This window comes from Henckelia pumila, chromosome 3, assembly GCF_033568475.1.
Source record: "Henckelia pumila isolate YLH828 chromosome 3, ASM3356847v2, whole genome shotgun sequence".
Lineage (NCBI taxonomy): Eukaryota > Viridiplantae > Streptophyta > Magnoliopsida > Lamiales > Gesneriaceae > Henckelia > Henckelia pumila.
The window spans coordinates 160,639,608-160,661,782 of record NC_133122.1 but is presented as its reverse complement, the minus strand read 5'-3'; the positions used below and the strand labels follow the sequence as shown (position 1 = coordinate 160,661,782).

The window sequence follows — 22,175 nt, the reverse complement described above, 5'->3', positions numbered from 1 at the left end:
CACGTGCTAGAACAAGTATCAATGCAATATGTGATTTAAAAAGGGAAACTCGAGAACCAACAGTCCCGAGTATGCTATCCCGCTACGATGACTGCTTTTACCTTTCAATGTAGTAGCTCCAACTCTGGATAAGCTACAAAAGAGATTGTATAAACAACTACACAATCTAACAACAACAAGGCAACGGTTCAAGGAAAACTCTTTATACCGTTCTTCGTCCAACTCTCGACGAACAATGCTGCTAACACAGGGCTCGACAAACTCCAACAAATCTGTAAGAATTCAAGAGTTGATCAACAACCACGATCACTCACACACCAAGACTTCAATCAATACAAAAACGATTCGAAAACCCAAAACTCAAACCGACGGCATAACGGCTATAAACTGAACAAACCGGCAACGCAGACAGCAGTTCAATACTGATAACAACTCAATTCAATGCCCAAAACAACAATAAAAAAGCAAACCCATCAATCTCAAAATCCACATTTTCGAAAATGGCTTCCAAAAATCATAACAAATCCGGACGTCGCTCTAATTCAAAACCGACATATAATAAACGATCAGAACTCTGTCTAGAACAACATACTAGAATCTAAATCGATTCTAACAACCTCCGAAAAACAAAACATATCCGATCGGAGAAATACTTACAATATAACAGAGCTCTCACTGCAGTGATCGATAATCTGCCTTCAGAATTAATTTCTAACGGACGGATCGAGCTCGGACTGGATTTTGAAAGCTTGAAGAAGCGTTTCCCCAAGCTCCAATGGAAGAACACGATGGAAGGGAAGAAGGAGAAGCAATAGAGACTAAGTCAAACCTCTTCCAAGTTTAGATAATATATTAAACTCAATATTTGCATTTTAGTCCCTGAAAAATCCAATTTTTGCAAAAAGGACCCTGATCAAAATCAAACCGGCTCGAGAACTCTGTAATCTCTGATTAACTCAAATAAATTCAATTAAGATAAAAACGGGGAATTACAATTTTCCCCCACTAAGAAGAGATTTCGTCCTCGAATCCACAAGAACCATAACTCATAAGATAGAATAAAGAACTAAAGACAGTAAGAAGAACTCACGTCATCCGAACAACTCTGGAAAACGTTGTCTCATGTCAGATTCTGTCTCCCAAGTCGCTTCCTCAACTCCGTGACGGCTCCACTGCACTTTCACCAACGGAATCAACTTGGTTCTGAGTTGCTTTTCTTTCCGATCAAGAATCTGAATCGGTCGCTCAAAATAGCTCAGGGTCTCGTCTAACTCGGCTTCGTCAGGCTGAAGGATATGAGAAATATCTGGTTGATACTTTCGCAGCATAGAGACGTGAAAAACGTCGTGAATACCAGATAAAGACGGAGGAAGTGCAAGTCTGTAGGAAAGATCGCCTATTTTCTCGAGAATTTCGTACGGACCGATGAATCTCGGAGATAACTTTCCTCTCTTACCGAATCTGACGGTGCCTCTGAACGGAGAAATCTTAAGGAATACACGGTCTCCCTGCTCAAAACTCAGAGGTCGATGTCTGACATTCGCATACTTCGCCTGTCTATCTTGAGCTGACTTCATTCTGGTCTGAATGATCTTAACCTGCTCTGCCATATCTCTAAGCATCTCCGGTCCCAAATCTGGTGACTCGGACAATTCATCCCAAAACAACGGAGATCGGCACTTTCTACCATACAAAGCCTCAAAAGGCGCCATACCGATACTCGCTTGGAAGCTGTTGTTGTAAGAAAACTCGACAAGAGGCAAAGAATCCTGCCAACTAGTGCCAAAGTCTAGCACTACCGCTCGCAGCATATCCTCCAACGTCTGGATGGTCCGCTCTGACTGTCCATCTGTTTGAGGATGATAAGCTGTACTCAGATGCAATCGAGTACCAAGTGCCCCCTGAAGACTGTGCCAGAAGTGAGAAGTGAATCTAGGATCTCTGTCTGAAACGATCGACTTCGGCACACCATGCAATCTCACAACATTGCTAACATACAACTCAGCCATCTGATCATGACGATACGTCATCCTGTACAGAATAAAACACGCAGACTTCGTCAATCGGTCGATCACCACCCAAATAGCATCGCATCCTCGAACGGATCGTGGTAGTTTCGTGACAAAATCCATAGAAATGTGATCCCATTTCCATTCAGGAACAGATAGGCTGTGCAAAAGACCACCTGGTCGCTTCCGCTCTGCTTTCACTTGCTGACAATTCAAACACCGAGATACAAATCTCGCAACATCGTCCTTCATTCTCTTCCACCAGAACTGACTCTTCAGATCGTTGTACATCTTACGACCTCCAGGATGAACGCTAAACCGACTGCAATGAGCCTCTCGGAGAATACGCTGTCTCAACTCCGAAATATCAGGCACAACAATACGGTTATTCACAAACAAAACGTCATCTCTAACCTGGAATTCTGACTGATGCCCAGTTCTGACTTTCTCTACCGAAACCTGAATGTTCGGCTCAGACTTCTGTGCTTCTCTGATTGCAACAAACAACTCCGGCTCGGCTTGAATAGCAAACACTCTGATAGTCTCCCTATCTGTTTCAAACTCTAAACCAGAAGTGCAACAATCATCGACCAACTGAGAAACACCGATAGTTGAAAGAGATAGAGAACAAAGCTTTCGGCTCAAGGTATCTGCAACTGCATTCGACTTCCTTGGATAATACTTGATCTCACAGTCGAAATCCTTCAACAGATCTAACCATCTTCTCTGTCTCATATTTAGCTCTGCCTGTGAAAACAAGTACTTAAGACTCTTATGATCAGAAAAGATCTCGAAAGACTCACCATAAAGATAGTGACGCCAGATCTTCAAAGCAAATACAATTGCTGCAAGTTCAAGATCATGAACAGGATAACGAGTCTCGTGCGGTTTCAGCTGCCTCGATGCATACGCTATCACATGCTTATGCTGCATAAGAACACAACCCAAACCTCGGTTAGAAGCATCACAATACACTGTGAAACCTCCAGTACCCTTCGGAATAGAAAGAATTGGAGCACTGGTCAGTCTCCTCTTCAGATCAACAAAGCTAGCCTCACAATCTGAAGTCCAGACAAAAGGCGCATTCTTCTGAGTCAGCTGGGTAATAGGCTTGGCAATAGACGAGAAACCCTCGATGAAACGACGGTAATAACCAGCTAAACCCATGAAGCTTCGGATCTCAGGTACTGATGTCGGTCTAGGCCAATTCATAACCGCTTGGATTTTGCTGGGATCGACAGAAATCCCATCTTCAGAAATAATATGACCGAGAAAGACAACTCGATCTAACCAGAATTCGCATTTCGATAGCTTGGCAAACAACTGCTCAACTCGTAAAATCTGCAAGACGATTCTCAAGTACTCTGCATGGTCAGTACGGTTCTTCGAGTAGATAAGAATATCATCGATGAAGATAATGACGAACTCATCTAAATAACGCTGAAAGATACGGTTCATCAAACCCATAAAAACAGCTGGAGCGTTAGTCAAACCGAACGGCATGACTATAAACTCAAAGTGACCATACCTCGTTCTGAATGCGGTCTTAGGAACATCTTCCTCTTGCACTCTCAGCTGATGGTAGCCTGACCTCAGATCAATCTTAGAGTAGACAGAAGAACCCTGCAGTTGATCGAAAAAGTCATCTATTCGGGGTAAAGGATACCTGTTCTTAACTGTAGCCTGATTCAATTGACGGTAGTCGATATAGAGCCGCATAGAACCATCCTTCTTCCGAACGAATAGAACAGGAGCACCCCAAGGCGATACACTAGGTCTGATGTATTCCTTGGCAATCAAATCCTCAAGCTGCTCCTTCAACTCTCTCAATTCAACAAGTGCCATACGATAAGGAGCTTTTGAAATAGGTTGAGTACCTGGCACTAAGTCAATGCTGAATTCAACCTCTCGAATGGGTGGCAATCCAGGAACATCTTCCGAAAACACATCAGCAAAATCTCTAACCACTGGTAAGTCAACCAAAGCTGGGCTAGATTTCAGTACATCAACCGCATAAACCAAAAATCCTTCTGCACCTCTCTGTAACAAACGAGTCATAGATAACACTGAAATCAAAGGAATTCTAGATCGAGAACCCTTACCAAAGAATTTCCACTCGTCTGCCATTTCAGGTCTGAACCTGACAACTTTCAGAAAACAATCAACTGTTGCCCTGTACTTGGTCAAAGCATCTATACCGACAATACAATCAAAATCTGACAACCCAAGCACAATACAGTCGAATTCTAACCAATTCCCCTCGAAACAAAGTTCACAGTTCCTGACTAGTCGGACAGAAACAATTCCTCCACCCAAAGGTGAAGTAACAGCTACTACTGTAGGCAACAATTCAGTTGGCAAAGCATGCAATAACACATATTTCTCAGAGATAAAGGAATGGGAAGCACCTGTATCTATCAAGACATGAGCAGAATGACCGAAAATCGAACAGTTACCTGCTACGACATCATCAGGTGCTGCCTGAGCCTGATCCTCTGTCAATGCAAAGACTCGTGCTTGCTGTCTCGGAGGCTGATTTGCACTAGAGCTACCTCCTTGTCTGTTCTGCTGTTGCTGGGGTTGGAAAGAGTGTACTGCAGACGACTGCCTCTCCGTCTGAGCTGCAGGTCTAGACGAACTCCCACTCTGAGCTCTATCTCTATTACGTTGAGGGCACACTTTAGAGAAGTATCCCGGTTGCTGACATTTGTTACAATTGCCGAAGACTCCCACACACTGATCCGGTGAGTGTCTTCCTCCACACTTGCTGCAGTACAAGGATGATGACCCAGAACTCGGTCCTGAACCGAATTGCTTCGAACCACTGGAACTGGACGAACTGTTCCCCTATCTCTTGAACTGTTTACCTCTTGCCTTGTACTGATCCTTTCTGTTTCCCCCACTGTTTCCACCTTCATACCTCTGCTGCTGGTTCTGATGTTGAGGTGGCTGATTCTGGTACTGAGATGGTTGGTTCTGATACTGCCTCTGCTGCTGAGGTGCCCCCTGATTACCTCTTTGCCTCCACAAGCCTGCTTCTGCTCCCTTTGCGTAATTCATGGCATCCGCAAAGTTGCTTGGCCTGTTGGTGTTAACCAACGTGAAGACATCGGGGTTCAACCCGTTGATGAACTGATCTGCCTTAGCTTCTTCATCTCCGGCAATTAGCGGTGCAAAACGCAACAGACTATCGAACTTAGCCACGTACTCTTCAATGTTCAGATTCCCTTGCCTCAGATTTGCAAACTCTGCTCCCTTATCCTTACGATACGAGATAGGGAAAAACCGCTTATAAAACTCAGATTTAAAAAGAGTCCAAGTAACCTCTGTACCTCTACTCTCAATTGCTTTCTTTGTCATGATCCACCAGCTCTTAGCACCACCACGCAGCTGATGAATTACTAACCTGATTCGGCGGTCATCTGTGTAGTCAATGGAATCAAACAACTGATCCATATCATCCAACCAACTCTCACAGTCAACTGGATTTTCTGAACCCATCAACAATGGCGGATTGAACGACTGAAACCTCTTCAGCAAGGTTTCCATAGGAGTTGCTGAAGCATCCAACTGATCAACCTCAGTGCTAGCTTGCTCAGTCGCAGGGATAACTGGTGGTGTGTTTCTGTTTATCACTCGACGAGGACCCATCTGATAATCAAAGGTTAGCACATGAGATATCTCAATCGCTACCATCAGTGCCCTTACAACCGCTTGGAATACCGAATACCAGTCGAGAACAGAAACAGTTATATCTCAAGTAGATCATGCTTTATTAATTTAAATCACACAACCATGTAATTCAAATAATGCTCAAACAATAAAGCATGCTCGCATGGAATTAAGTACACAATTAAATAATTCAAACACATGCGAGGAGTCATTACACACAGACTCGATCTACCCCGCTCACTCTAGTTCGACCAAGAATCTTAACGCTTTGATACCACTTAATGTGAGACCTCGATTCTAAACCACTAATCTTGGATTAAACAACAATTAAGCGAACAAGAATCCAAGAGTAAAACAAGTCAAATGTTTTTTTTTTTTTTTTTAAAAAAAAAAACGCCGCGCGCCCGCGCGAGGAACCAAGCTCGCGCGCGCGCGGGCAAACGATCCCGAGGCCCAACGGAGGCCTCGCGCGCGCACGAGGAACGCCTCGCCCGCGCGCGGAAGGCCTGGGCAGAAAATGCTCAGGCTGCAGAAAAAAAAAAAGAAAGGATTCCGCGCTTGGTCTGACATGCCTTCAAATACAAATGCAATAACAGGGTGTAGGGAAACATGCCATAACAAGTCATGCTTTCAGAAGGCCTAAAAACAACCAGAAGTCTAAATCGATAAAGCAACAACATACTTCGATTTCAGATTTCAATCCGAATACAAACTAATTCGAATAACAAAACATATCAAGTTCGAGTTCTAACATGCTTCAATCTTAAACTAGATAAACATGCTAATTCGACTTCTAAACCGAGTCTCACTTCTACTACTTGCCCTCGAAGCTAACCATGCCTCTTCTGACTTGTTCCTGCCCCACCTGTTGCCAAGTACACATACAAAACAAAGCAATAGCCGGATAACCGGTGAGAATGATAATCCCAGTAAAAGCAACATATCAAGTAATGAATACACAACATGCTATCAAACCACATATTCAAGTCGAAGTTAATGATATGCATGTCTTTAAAACCAGGATATCGATTCTGATAAACACGGGAGTATTGCTCTGCTTTTGGGATCCCGAGGATGAGATCACGTAATGACTCACCGACTCTCCCAATCGAGGTGGTGCCACGTATCCCACTCCTCTAGACTTTGAGCAACCATAATGAGTATGCTAGCACTAGGCGAAATACTACAACCTAGGCCACTCAATCATAGTTCCCAAACGTCTAACAAAAAGGGCGGTTCTGCCCGCTGAAATCAAAGTAGGCTCAAGATGAATGCATAACAGAAACATAAACATAAGCCACATAACAAAACTCAATCAATCAACAATTACAAGTTCCACGTGCTAGAACAAGTATCAATGCAATATGTGATTTAAAAAGGGAAACTCGAGAACCAACAGTCCCGAGTATGCTATCCCGCTACGATGACTGCTTTTACCTTTCAATGCAGTAGCTCCAACTCTGGATAAGCTACAAAAGAGATTGTATAAACAACTACACAATCTAACAACAACAAGGCAACGGTTCAAGGAAAACTCTTTATACCGTTCTTCGTCCAACTCTCGACGAACAATGCTGCTAACACAGGGCTCGACAAACTCCAACGAATCTGTAAGAATTCAAGAGTTGATCAACAACCACGATCACTCACACACCAAGACTTCAATCAATACAAAAACGATTCGAAAACCCAAAACTCAAACCGACGGCATAACGGCTATAAACTGAACAAACCGGCAACGCAAACAGCAGTTCAATACTGATAACAACTCAATTCAATGCCCAAAACAACAATAAAAAAGCAAACCCATCAATCTCAAAATCCACATTTTCGAAAATGGCTTCCAAAAATCATAACAAATCCGGACGTCGCTCTAATTCAAAACCGACATATAATAAACGATCAGAACTCTGTCTAGAACAACATACTAGAATCTAAATCGATTCTAACAACCTCCGAAAAACAAAACATATCCGATCGGAGAAACACTTACAATATAACAGAGCTCTCACTGCAGTGATCGATAATCTGCCTTCAGAATTAATTTCTAACGGACGGATCGAGCTCGGACTGGATTTTGAAAGCTTGAAGAAGCGTTTCCCCAAGCTCCAATGGAAGAACACGATGGAAGGGAAGAAGGAGAAGCAATAGAGACTAAGTCAAACCTCTTCCAAGTGTAGATAATATATTAAACTCAATATTTGCGTTTTAGTCCCTGAAAAATCCAATTTTTGCAAAAAGGACCCTGATCAAAATCAAACCGGCTCGAGAACTCTGTAATCTCTGATTAACTCAAATAAATTCAATTAAGATAAAAACGGGGCGTTACACAACGTATACTCATACTCTCGTTCTAAGCATGTTAGGCTCACTTCCGGTTATTTTTTGTTGGCTGGATGCTCTATTCCATGGGGCAGTTGCAGGTAGTTCTCCCGGAGATAGGGTGGTTAGGTGGTGACCAAGGCAGGATAGCAGGGTTGACCACTAGGATTTTCTTTCATGGTATTTGACTTACTTTAATTCCGAAGTTTCTCTAATTTAGATTAACTATTGATTATTTGCATGCTTAAGCTTCTGATTAGTAGGTGATCACGATGCGGGTCACTACAATCCAAAGCTTCTTTAAGAAGGTTTTCTTCTATCAAATTGAGTCGGTCATGGACAATTTGAAAAGATCCTTGCATCTCGTCAGTCAAGTTTGCGATAGATGTTTGAATGGACTGAATAGCGGAGTAGTTGCGATCCATGTTGATCTCAAGCCGTTGAAGATACTCAAAGAGATGATCAGATGATGGAGCCGGGGTAGGTGGAGGCTGAGGCATCATAGGGGGAGAAAAAGGTAGATCGCCAAAATCAAACTTATGTGAAGAAGATGGAGGAACCGTAGAAGAGGAAGAAATATCCGTGTCAGTGAAACCAAGAGGAAATCCTTGCTCTTGAACGGAAGGAGGAATAAGAGAAAGTAGGTTACAGGATGATAACGGGTGAAAATATGAGCTGGATCATGCACCCATCGAGATAATACAGGATTCTATGACAACTCCATTTTAGTGATGGAGACATGGTCAAGAGTATAAGTCTCAGTGATAGGCATCTTCTCCAAATCATCAAAGACAATGTCAAAGTGAGTCAGAATTCGGTTAATAAACCAAGCAAAAGGGAGAATGACTTTCTTTGAATTTTTGGCAGTGTGGTGCATGACCTGGATGAGAAACCTAGGCAGGTTAAAAGGTCTTTGAGCAACAATGTGAAAAAGGACATAAATGTCCAGATATTTTCACTTGGAGTGGTCTCCAGCAAGCGGAATGATCGAAAAAGTGATAAGTTTTTGGATAATTTGGAAATCAGGACAGAGCATCTTAAGAGATGGTCGATCATCACCAGCGTGAGGTGGTCGACCGAGAATGGCAAAAAGGGCCTCGAAACGGTTAAAATCGGGACTATCCTCAGGCCATTTAAATGCAAAGAACTCGCTGGGTCCATTTCTAGGAAGAGAGAACCATGCAGCGAGATCACCTGAAGAGAAACGAATGTACCAATTTTGAACAATTGTAACAGCATATATGTCATCGCTGTACAATTCGAGTTCAAAATTGGCGTAGAACTCATAGATAAGAGAGGAATAAATAAAATCTGGATCAGAAGGTTGGAAAAATGCACCCCATTGTTGGAAATCCATAAGTTCCAACAAACAAAGATGAGAGGACGCCAAATAAGAGCGATCAAGAATACGACCCGGAAGAATCTGCCTATCACTATAGTCGGCAGGAATAGGTCGTGAGATAGCGGGTTGGTTAAGGTTGTGGACAAAAGGTTGAGTACGAGAACGAGTGCGTCGCCTCGGATTGGCGGGATCAACTTGGCGTCTAGAAGCCATTTTTGGATAGATATTTCGTGCAAAAGGAAGAAATAAGGCTTGATTTTGGTGTGAAAAACTGAATGGGTTCGGCCACTATATATAGGCAATGAACAGAATGGAAGCAACGTTGGCGAACGTTGCGTCCGTTCGTTCTGGCGGGTAAATTTTGCGGGAAAATGAACCGGGAGTTTTAAAAGTGAGCGGGAATGAGGACTAACGGAAGCAACGTTGTTCCATCGGACGCAACGTTGGTGCTTTTGGCGGTAAAAGTTCACGGTAAATATTTTAAACTGAGGCGAGAAAAGAAATGGAACGGAAGGAACGGTAGACGAACGTACGCAACGTTCAGTCAACCAACGTATGCAACGTTGCACGGAATGGAAGCAACGTTTGGACACTTGAAGAATTTTCAATTTTTTCCTCTTAGAATTATATTTTAAACCAAATAATACACATACAATGTGAGCTTATAATTATGAATAAATACAATTAATTTGTATTATCCAAAATTAATTTGCTTGAATTTTAATACTAGGCTCCCCCTTAATATGACATTAAATTTAAACTTATGTCTACAAGCGATTAAAACTCAATATGCCAAGTTCACCACGCAAACAAATAAAAGTATTTTTATCTAGTGTTTTTGTAAAAATATCGGCAATTTGATTTGTAGTGTCAACATATTGAAGTTCAACTTCATTTCGTTCGATGTGATCACAAATAAAATGATGACGAATGTCAATATGTTTGGTGCGCGAATGTTGAATTGAATTCTTTGTAAGACATATGGCGCTAGTGTTGTCACAAAAAATAGGGATTTTGAAAAAGATACACCATAGTTGTAATGAACTGGGTGCTCTCATGATCTTCTCCCCCCTGGTGAGGAGTTTTTGCCCTTCCCAGGATTCGAACCTTGCACTCCAGGTCATAAATGCAATGTTCACTTAATCCCGGTACCTACCCAGTTCATTCTTGCTCTAATGATCTTCTCCCCCCTGGTGGGGAGTTTTTGCCCTCCCCAGGATTCGAACCTTGCACTCAGGGTCATAAATGCAATGTTCCCTTAATCATGGTACCAGGATTAAGGGAACATTGCATTTATGACCTGGAGTGCAAGGTTCGAATCCTGGGGAGGGCAAAAACTCCCCACCAGGGGGGAGAAGATCATGAGTTCAAGAATGAACTGGGCCAACCCAGTTCATTACATAAAAGGGCGCCCAGGATTCGAACCTTGCACTCCAGGTCATAAATACAATGTTCCCTTAATCCTGGTACCATTGAGCTAGCTAGCTCAATGGTACCAGGATTAAGGGAACATTGCATTTATGACCTGGAGTGCAAGGTTCGAATCCTGGGGAGGTCAAAAACTTCCCACCAGGGGGGAGAAGATCATGAGTTTAAGAATAAACTGGGCCAGCCCAGTTCATTACAATAGTCAAGAAATTGATGCTTCATCCAAACAATTTGCGCACAACAACTACCGCAAGCCATATATTCGGCTTCGGTCGTTGACAACACAACACAATTTTGTTTCTTTGAAAACCAAGAAACTAAACAATTTCCTAAAAAGAAACAAGTTCCACTAGTGCTTTTCCTGTCCACATTATATCCACCAAAGTTGGCATCACAGTAAGCCTTTAAATCAAAGAAAGAATTTTTTGAATACCACAAGCCGAGATTTGAAGTATTTGAAAGATATTTGAAAATGCGTTTTAAGGCGAACAAATGTGATTTTTTTGGACATGATTGAAATCGTGCACACAAGCAAACGCTAAACATAATGTCAGGTCTACTAGCAGTAGCATAAAGTAAGGAGCATATCATAGTACGAAAGGAAGATTGATTACAGATTTACAATTTTCATCCTTGTCAAGTCTGATTTATGTGCTCATCGGTGTAGATGATGATTTTGTGTTCTCCATCCCAAACTTCTTCAGAATCTTCTTGATGTATTTGCCTTGGTTCACAAAGAACCCATCTTCACACTGTTTGATTTGCAATCCGAGGAAATAGTTAAGTTCCCCCATCATGCTCATCTCAAAGTGTTCCTGCATAAGCTTGGAGAAATCTTGACAGAGAGTTTCGTTAGTAGAACCAAAAATTATGTCGTCAACATAAATTTGCACAATCAATAAATCATCTTTGACATTTTTGGTAAATAAATTAATGTCAATATTTCCTCTCGAAAAACCATTTGAGAGAAGGAAAGTTGATAGTTTTTCATACCAAGCTCGAGGAGCTTGTTTTAAACCATACAAAGCTTTGTTAAGTCTAAACACATGATCAGGCAAGCATCAACAAAGCCATCAGGTTGTTCAATGTAAATTTCATCTTTTAGTTCACCATTTAGGAATGCACTCTTAACATCCATTTAAAATAACTTGAAATTTTTAGAGCAGGCAAAAGCAAGCAACATGCGAATAGATTCAAGTCGGGCAACAGGAGCATATGTCTCATCATAATCAATGCCTTCTTCTTGACTATATCCTTTTGCTACAAGTCTAACTTTATTTCTTGTGATAGTACCATGCTCGTCAAGTTTATTCCTAAAGACCCATTCAGTACCAATAATAGATCTATCATGCGGCCTAGGAAAAAGACACCAAACATCATTGCGCTTGAATTCATTTAATTCATCTTGCATAGAAATTATCCATGAATCATCTAATAAAGCATCATCAATACACTTAGGTTGAACATGCGAAACAAAAGCAAGATGATTGCAGATATTATTAAGAGAAGATCGAGTGGTTACTCCCTTCGAAGGACTTCCAATGATAAGATCTATAGGATGATCTTTGTAAAGCATCCAATCCTTCGAAAGTGGTGTTTCCTCAACAGAAACATCTAAATCATTTAAGCTTGAGGAGGTCATCTCTTCTTCGAGTAATTCTACATCATCGTTAGTATTACGAGAAACTATAGACATAGATTCATCAAATACAACTTGCATACATTCTTCAACAAGTAAAGTACGTTTATTAAATACTCTAAAAGCCTTACTTGAGGTAGAATATTCGAGAAAGATGCCTTTGTCAGACTTGGCATCAAACTTACCGAGATTATCCTTACCATTATTATGAATGTAGCATTTTGATCCAAAAGCCCGAAAGTATGAAATTTTAGGCTTTCTCTCTCTCCATAATTCATATGGAGTTTTCTTGAGAATTGACCTTATTGATACACGATTGATAATGTAACGGGAAGTGTTCATTGCTTCAGCCCAAAAATATTTTGGTAGAGAATGCTCACATATCATGGTCCTTGCAATCTCTACAAGTGTCCTTTTTTTCTCTTAACGACCCCGTTTTGTTGAGGAGTCCTAGGACAAGAAAAATTGTGACCGATGTCTTTCTCTTCACAAAAATTTGTAAAACCCTCATTTTGAAATTTAGTTTCGTGGTCACTACGGATCTGTTTTATTGAAAGATTTTTCTTATTCTCAACTCGTTTGACAAAAGTTTTAAAATAATCAAAGGCATCATTTTTGTGGGCTAAAAATAATGTCCATGTGTAACGTGAGAAATCATCCACAATGAAAAATGCATAAATCTTCCCTCCTAGGCTAGCGTTCCTCGAGGGACCACATAGATCTAGGTGAAGAAGTTCAAGGGGCATAGAAGTTGATACAAAATTTTAGCTTTTAAAATATTTCCTTGTGTGTTTTCCAAGTTGACACGCATCACAAACATAATCTAATTTTAAATTGAGTTTTGGCATACCAACAACTAAATCAAGTTTAAAAAGTTTTTCAACGGTACTAGGACCAACATGACATAGTCATCTATACCAAAGAATGTTGTCATAAACATTCAAGGATACAAGGCTTTTAATATTTGATAAATATAAATTATTTAAAAAAACCTTGTCTACATTTTCACTTCTATATCCTTTGAAATTTATGGATTTGTCAGATGTGAGTGATATAGTGCAGTGTTGGGGAGTGAACTTTACTTCATAACCTCTATCGCACAATTGACTTATGCTTAGTAGGTTATGATTAAGTCCTTTCACTAGGAGTACATCATCAATCAAGCAGGATTTATAAATATCTATTGAGCCGATTCCTTCGATAACTCCTTTGCTGTTGTCTCCAAAGGTGATAGTTCCTTTCTCCTTTGGTTTGACTGATTGGAGTAGTTCTTTGTTCCCCGTCATATGTCTAGAACATCCACTATCTAGATACCATATGCTAGGAAGAACAATTTTCCTATTTCCCTGCAAGAATTGATTTTGGTACCCTTAGTTCTTTTGGGTCCACAGTGTTAGAAAAGAGAGATACAAAATGGACTTCTAAGAGTTCAGTCTCTCATAGCAACATCATCGCAACTTTCCAAGAGTGCTCCCAGCAGTAGGTAGGGCTATGTCCTCTTTAAAAACCTATTTTCTTTGACAGAGCAGCGTTCATCAGGAAGACAAGTCGCAAAAAAAGGCAGTTTAAACCGGTCTATGATGAACTCCCTTAGATCATGATCTCATAATGCCGACTGATGAGTTGCTAAGTACTCTTAGACCTCCATTTCATATAGCTCTTTTGATCATATTGATATTTCAAAGATCTACATTTATGTCTAGCATGACCTATTTTACAACAATAAGAGCATGTAGGGGGTGATCTCATTTTAGCTTTAGCAATGAGGCTAGTAAAGTCTATAGATTTCTTACCATACCCTATTCCACCCTTATCAAAACTACATTTCTGCATGCTTAGTAAATTATTCAATATATTACTACTAACATTGAATTTATCAAATGATTTTTCTAAGTGAGGTATGTCATCCTTTAATCTTAGGTTTTCATGCTCCTTAGTTTCTAATTCATTTTTGAGGTTTCTATTTTCATTTCTAAGTGACTTAGCCATATCAAACATATGTTTATATGCATGTCATTGGAAGGTACCTCGTCATCGTTGTCAGAGACAATGCCATCATTCTTAGCCATGAGGCAGATGTTAGCTTCCTCCTCGTCATCATCGCTATCGCTCCAAGTGGCTATGAGTGCTTTCTTCTTTCCCTTGACAACCTTCTTCTTAAGAGGGCACTCATTTGCATAGTGGCCTTGTTGTTGACAGTTGTAGCATGTTACTTCCTTGTCCATCTTCTTCTTGAAGTTGTTTTCTCGCATAAATCTTTTGAACTTTCTTGCGAAGAGTGTCATATCATCATCATCTTCTTCTTCGACTTGGGTGGATAAGGCAATCCCCTTTGCCTTGGTCTTTTCATCCTCCCTCTTTGATTTTTTCCTTGTAGATACTTCTAACTCATGGGTTTTAAGGGTCCCATAAAGTTGATCAAGATCATAAGATGCGGTGTCTCCTTTGTTGGATTCGATGATGGTCGTCCTCTTTGCATCCCACTCCTTTGGTAGGGCGCGAAGAGCTCTCCTCCATACTTGCTTGGTTGGATATTGTTCTCCAAGTTGGGCTAGCTCATTGATGATTTGAGAGAGCCTTCGGAACATTGTGTCTATATCTTCATTCGATTCCATCTCAAATGTCTCGTATTTGAGTTGTAGAAGATCTATCTTTGTCTCTTTGACTTGGTTGGTTCCCTCGTGGCATATCTCTAATTTGTCCCAAATCTCTTTTGCGGAGGAGCACATAGAGATCCGGTTGTACTCGTTCATATCTAGGAAACAATGCAAAATATTCATAGCTTTAGAATTTTGAGATATCAATTTCATATCCTCCTTTAAAAATTCGTCCATTTCCTTAGGAATTTTGACTCCCTCAACCTCTTTCGTAGGTATGTAGGGACCTTTCATAGTTACCTTCCAAAGGTCATAGTCTATGGATTGGATATATAGGGACATTCAATTTTTTCAATATCCATAGTTTATGTCGTTGAAAAGAGAAGGATGATTTGTTGATTGCCCTTGAGCATAATCGCTAGCTAGATTTGCCATAGAGCCTTTTTGAAAATATTTTGTAAAAAGTGGCTCTGATACCACTTGTTAGAACCTAATGGGGGGATTTAGGTTCTAATGGCAAATTTAGCAATTTAAAGCGATTATGCTAGTACGCAAGCGGAAGACTTAAAGCAATCAAATATAAGTGCGGTAAAAAATGTGTAATGTAAATAAAGCAGTAAAAGGGATAAGAGATGTTTATGAAAGTTCGACGATAAATCGTCTACGTCTCCACTTCTTGGTTAAGATCAATTAACCAAGGATCTACTAGCACTTCGAACGTCTTGGCCTCGATGGCTCCAAGGATAGCCGTACAACTCAACACGATCACCGCGCCGATACAACTGAACACTTGGCCTTAAGGGCTCCAAGGATAGCCACAACACTCGCAAAATACACTTGGATTCACACACAAGTGTTTACAATAATCGAGCAACCAACTCACAAATGTTTTAATACAAACAACTCTCGATTTTGAATAAATCCCACAACTATCACATGAATACTTTGAAGGAGAGGATATTGCTTGAAATGAGATATGAGAGTGAATTGGTGAGTTGAAATGACTTCAAATGGCATGTATTTATAGCTGAAAATTCGGGCATGTTTGTTGCATCCGTTCTGGCCTTCGTTGCGTCCATTCGGTGCACATTTAATTCTTACGGCATTGGTGACAAACGTTGCGTCCATTCCTAGGTTCGTTGCGTCCGTTTGGCGTATTGCGGCTTTGGTCGGGCGACTTTCTTCTTTAAAAATTGGATCGTGTTCTTGACAAGAAACGTTGCTTCCGTTTGGGTTTGTTGCAGGCTGAGCGACAAACTTCAAAAATTAATATCTCACATTCCGTCCGTTGGATCAACTTGAAATTTAGATAATAGCTTTAAAACATTCTTGATTGAATTGTGAACGGTGGAGATTGGATTTGGATGCCTCAAACGATTCCAGTATTTTTCTGAATTTACTTCGTCGTATTTTTGCTTCTTGTTCTGCGCGGCACTTTTGAAAAATTCATTTCTCATGATCTAGCCATTGGATTGAGCTGAGATTTGAACCGTAGCTTTTTAAGCATCCTAAAATTTAATATGACTGGTGGATATTGGAATTGGATGACTCAAAAAAGCTCAGTATTTTTTGCAATGTTCTTCACCATAATAATGTCTGTAATAATCTAATCTGCAAAGTCTCACTTTAAACAATTAGTAATAATAACCTAGTTTTGTAATTATCAAAACAAGATAAGTTATCGCATTAAAAACATTAATCTCGTTTAAGAGATTTGTATGCGTTTAAGGCGTAACAACTTTCGACGCCCCCTTGATTTTCTAAGTTTTAGCATAGATCAGGTAAAAATGGGTTTGAGGTTTCCCATCCCGGACTGTGTGCTACACTTGTGTCAATAATTTTGCGTGTGTCCCAGTCACTTGTCCCCAAACTCGTTTAGCTATGTTCTTTCTCTAGGTGTTTTATTATGCTTTTTCGGAGTCTCGTTGGACATAGGAAATTTCCTAAAATTCCTTCAAATAAAAAAGACTGCCCTGGGCCAATTTTATATTTCCATGAGACCCGAGTACCTTTTCTTGCGAGGAAAGCCTAGCTCTCACAAGGGTTGTACCAATAGGTATTTTTTAGTCAAGCCTAACCAGCCTTGGGAGTGTCGAGGTAATTGGGCTCTGAACTTCACAACCCCTGACCCCCCCAGCTCTACCCTCCCCTAAATTTACCAACTTTCTCAACACTATGTTCGTTTTTTGACATCGAGAACCTGATCGAGGATGATTTTCTCTTCCATTACGGCTTCAGTAGGAAAGGAGTAGAGATGGAAGGGGATATAGGTACTACCCATGTACCTGTGCTACCCTTATTTAGACTACTTTAAACCTATTTATTTTTTATTTATTATTGAATTTGTATTTGCCAGATAACATGATTCGTTCTGCTACCATAACTGCTAACTTCAAAGCTGCCCTACAAAACCTGAAGAGGAAAAAACCGGAAGATGGTGAGGCCAATACTCAAGTCGAGCCCCATCCCCCCGAGAAATCCAAGAAAAAGGCTTCGAAGGCCAAGGATCAGAATAGCACTAACCTACCTGAACTCCAGCAACCACCTCCTGCTTCTTCATTCCGAGCTCTTGGAAAGGGCCTCGTAGAGGAGTTCAAATCCCTACTTGATGGTGCGCCTTGAGGACTGGCTAGTTAGTCCGGGGTCCCTGATATGTCCTTTTTTATAAAGATTGACCCCCGAGGAAGCCTGGGCATAATGCAAAATTTGAATTCCCGCCCATATTTAAAAATTTTGCGAGCGGTACCAGACCTAGAGGCTGAGCAAAATTTTGCCTTGACGTTTATGCAGATATGTTTCTTCATTAGGTTACTAAGAAAATTCCATTACCCCGTGCCTTGATCCCTTAAATATTTTTCCCTACTCTATAGGCTCTAGCTTGGGGAGGAGAGATCACCACCCGATCTCTAAAAGCCCGTGAAGATCATATTGCAAACCAAGAGAACTTTGTATCCCGTATTTTTGAGCTTACTTGGAAAACCCGGGTTATGAAGAGTGAACATGATGAGGAGTTTAATGGGATGAGGGTTGAGGTTGAGTCATGTCGTACTGCTCTAGAAGTTGCCAGTACTCGAATTGCTGAGCTGAAAGTTGAGAAAGTAGAGCTAGAGACTGCAGTTCAGGGCCTGACTAGGAAGGTGGAAACTTCACAGGAGACTGGATGGGCTGAAAAGAAGAAAGAGTTTCTCAACTCTTCTGAATTTGCCAACCTGGTAGCTATCAAGGCTTCAGCCTTTTTTTATGAAGGCTTTAAAGCATGCCTAGCTCAATTCCGAGCTAATGGCTATTCTCAGGCTGAGCATCTAGCGACCTTCCTGGACTATATGAAAGCTCTGGATGACATGCTTGATGAGGACAAGATCAAGCAAGGGGGAGTTGAGGAGCACAAACAGAGGAAGACCACCGAGCAGGCCGATGATCCTACCCCTTAGAAATTTTCTTTATTTGCTTGATAAAAAACATGCTTCATTAAGGACCCTTTGTGGCCAAATTTTGTTATTTTTACCCGGTTTTGGTTGATACACTATGTTTTCACGATGTAATTTTTTACCTCCTTTTATTTCATGGCCTAGAAAGGCATGTATTTCAAAATGTCCGGCCTGTCCTTGATTTTGCATTGAGGCTTGTTGCCTGATAGGCTTTAAAAGTATCTGAGAAAGAATTTGACCTTGTTGAAATCTCTTAATTGTGGAAGTGATGCCTGATCTATATGAATATTTTTCCTAAGTATAAAATATCCGTCCTTAATAATATATTCTTGGTTTGGGGTTTGAGAAAACATGTACTTAGCCCCAGAGTCACATGATCATGAACTCCCAACAATTTATGTGAGAGACATGAGTCCTCCTCCCGAACACTATTATACGGGTATCGAAATTGGAACATACTATGTTATTTAAAAGTATCCAGCACTTAAAAATATGACTGAATACCCATTTGCCAAGTATCGTATGAATTTTCTGCTTGCACATTAGGCAATGTTTCTTACCTCGAAAAAGAACTGATTTTGTAAGGATAGGTACAAAATTGAGTGTCAAACCTGCCTAGGCTTTGGATACCATTGATGTGAGCCACTGAAGTGGACTTTGAGTGCAGGACCTGCCTGGGCTTTGGATACCACTGATGTGGGCCACTGAAGTAGACATTGAGTACCAAACCTGCCTGGGCTTTGGATACCACTGATATGGGCCATTAAAGTGGAATTTGAGTGCCAGACCTGCCTGAGCTTTGGATACCACTGATGTAGGAAACTGAAGTGGACTTTGAGTGCCAGACCTGCCTGAGCTTTGGATACCACTGATGTGAACCACTGAAGTGGACTTTGAGTGCCAGACCTGCCTGGGCTTTGGATACCACTGATGTGGGCCACTTGAAGTGGACTTTGAGTTCCAGAACTGCCTGGGCTATGGATACCACTGATGTGAGCCACTGAAGTGAACTTTGAGTGTCAGACCTGCCTGGGCTTTGGATACCACTGATGTGGGCCATTGAAGTGGACTTTGAGTGCCAGACCTGCCTGCGCTTTGTATACCACTGATGTGGGCCACCGAAATGGACTTTGAGTGCCAGGTAGAGGTGTCAAAATGGGCTAGGCTCGTCGGGTTGGCCCGCCTTGCCATACAAAATTGGTGGGTTGGGTTGGCAATTTCCCAACCCGCCTAAAAGGTGGGCTGACCCGCACCGCCCCATCTAATGGTGGGTTGTGGTGGGTTGCGGGTTGGACCGCAAAAAATTGCCAATTTACACGTGAGCCCGCCGGGTTGGCCCGCCCCGCCACCTAAAATAGGTGGGTTGGGTTGGTGTTTTCCCAATCCGCCTAAAAGGTGGGTCGGCCCACCCCGCCAAATGGTGGGTTACAACGGATTGTGGGCCGGTCCACCTCGCTGACCCATTTTGACACCTCTAGTGTCAGGCCTGCCTGGGCTTTGGATACCACTGATGTGGGCCACTGAAGTGGACTATGAGTTCCAAACATGCCTGGGCTTTTGTATGCCACTGATGTGGATTTTTTATGCATGTTTTAAGTGGTGATATTTAATTGAAAAAGAATGCTTCCCAAAATTTTTTTATAAAATAGATTCCATAAAATAGGACTGATTTTTGCAAAATTATTGACTTACTAAAAAAGGACCGACTCTGAATAAAACTTGACTGACTCTTGCAACTGAATTAAAGTATTGACTCTAAATGAGAGATAAATAGCACAAAAAGGATGACTAATTGGTAAATGACCAGCTCAATGAGCTATATCACATGAATAAGCCTAGCTGACCTGCTAGGGATAGTATCTTTTCAAGTGTTGAGAATTCCACGGCCTTTTACCCTTCTTGCCTTGGGCATCTGCCAAGTAATAGGCGGCTATTCCAGCTTTTCCTATCACCTTGAATGGTCCTTCATACTTGGCATCTAACTTTCCTCTTTCTCCTGGATGTTGTATCTTTCGCATAACCAAGTCTCCTTCGTGAAAAACCTTAGGGTACACTATTTTACTGTAGGCCTGGGTCATTCTTTTGCGATAAGCTGCAAGCCTTATTGCTGCGCGGGTCCTATTCTCATCCAATAAGTCCAAATCCATTGCCCGCAGTTCTTGATTGTTGTCTCCATACGCCATTATCCGCGCACTTTCCTGCCCTATCTCTATTGGAAGGACAACCTCAGTGCCGTATACCATGCTGAACAGTGTTTCTCCTGTCCCTGATCTAGCAGTAGTTCGGTATGACCATAGCTGATGTGATGGTATTTTCCTATGTTTTATTGAGTTAATTTGTGATGATTAGGTGTATTTTGATTGATTAACTTCATGTTATAGTTACTAATCATTGTATGTGATTTGATATAGGAAAAGTGAAGAAAAAGAGCTAAAGATGGAAGGAAAGAGCGAGATAAGAGAAGAATTACGGAGCAGCAATGATCCAAAAATTATTTTTAATTTTAGAGAGATTAAAATCCAATCTCCCTTGTTCAGAATGAATTCAATATGTTTTGAAGCTGCTGTCCAAATTTCAGCTCAATCCGACGGCTAGATCTCCGGATATAAATTTTTCAAAATCGCTGCTCGCTGGGAAAAAAGCTGCTCGCTCGATCCGTCAACTTTAACCGATAGATCGGGCGAGACGAAAAGTCAGGAATTTTTATTTTAAATAGGAAACTTTCATGGGAAGGACTCTATACTTTAAGTATCATCTAGAACTCGAAAATATATCAGATTGGATGGCTTGGAACGCGAAGAACGCTCTGGCGGCTAGGTTTTATCTTTCCAATTCTTAGATTTAGTTTCTTCTTCAATTATTTCTTAGTTTTTGTACTTGGTTAAGGAAGACAAAACCATTGATTTTATTATATTTGTGAGATTCAGTTTTTTAGTGTTTAATTCAATTTGAGTATCAAGAGTTGTTCTAATTTATTTCATGCTTGTGTGTTTGATTATTAGATTGATCACCTGATAATTTTTTCGTACAATCTATCGCTAAATTAGAATTCAAATCCATAATTTTTTGAATCATCTGATTTGTGAAGCATCTATGATTAATATTTTATGCTGTTGAATTTGTTAAATCGTAGGAACAACAATTGACTAGATTAAATACATCCGCTGGTGCATGTGTTGTCTACATTCATCAGTTTCACTCATATGAATGCTAACTTAGATTTAAATCTAGATCGCTGGTAATTGGGTTGATTTATTGGTAAGGGTTAATCTAGAACACTGGTTTCTAATTAACTAAGATTAAGGTGGAACATGAATTAAATTTTCAATGATGAATATTCAATGTGAATTCATTATTTTTAGGGAATCAATGATCGGATGAATAATTTCAAGGGTGTAGTCGACTGATACCAAGTATCTTTAATTTATTGATTTTTCTTATTTTAATTCTTGCATCGTAGTTGATAAAATTCCCAAATCCCCTTTCCAGTATTTTTAAGAACACAAATAAATTTCACTTTTTTCGTGGGAACGATCCCTACTCTCGCTACTACATGTTTATTTAGTAAATTTGAGTTGGGTTAATTTGGGCGCGACACGACTAAGCGCTACCAAATTTTTGCACCATTGCCGGGGAAAGGCGTTTAATTTATTTGTGTTTTTGTTTTTTTTATTGTTATTATTCCTCCTAGTGCTACTCTTGTTTGTTCATGCGTGTAGGTGAATCTTCGGAAGAAGA

The 22,175-nt window shown here is 40.7% G+C and overlaps 1 protein-coding gene across 1 annotated transcript; it reads right to left on the bottom strand.

The window, feature by feature from the left end:
- Positions 1-20,284: 20,284 nt before the first annotated feature.
- Positions 20,285-20,680, bottom strand: LOC140889855 (uncharacterized). The gene has a single exon (XM_073297588.1). The coding sequence runs from the start codon at positions 20,678-20,680 to the stop codon at positions 20,285-20,287; it is 396 nt and encodes a 131-aa protein (XP_073153689.1).
- Between the last annotated feature and the right edge of the window lie 1,495 nt (positions 20,681-22,175).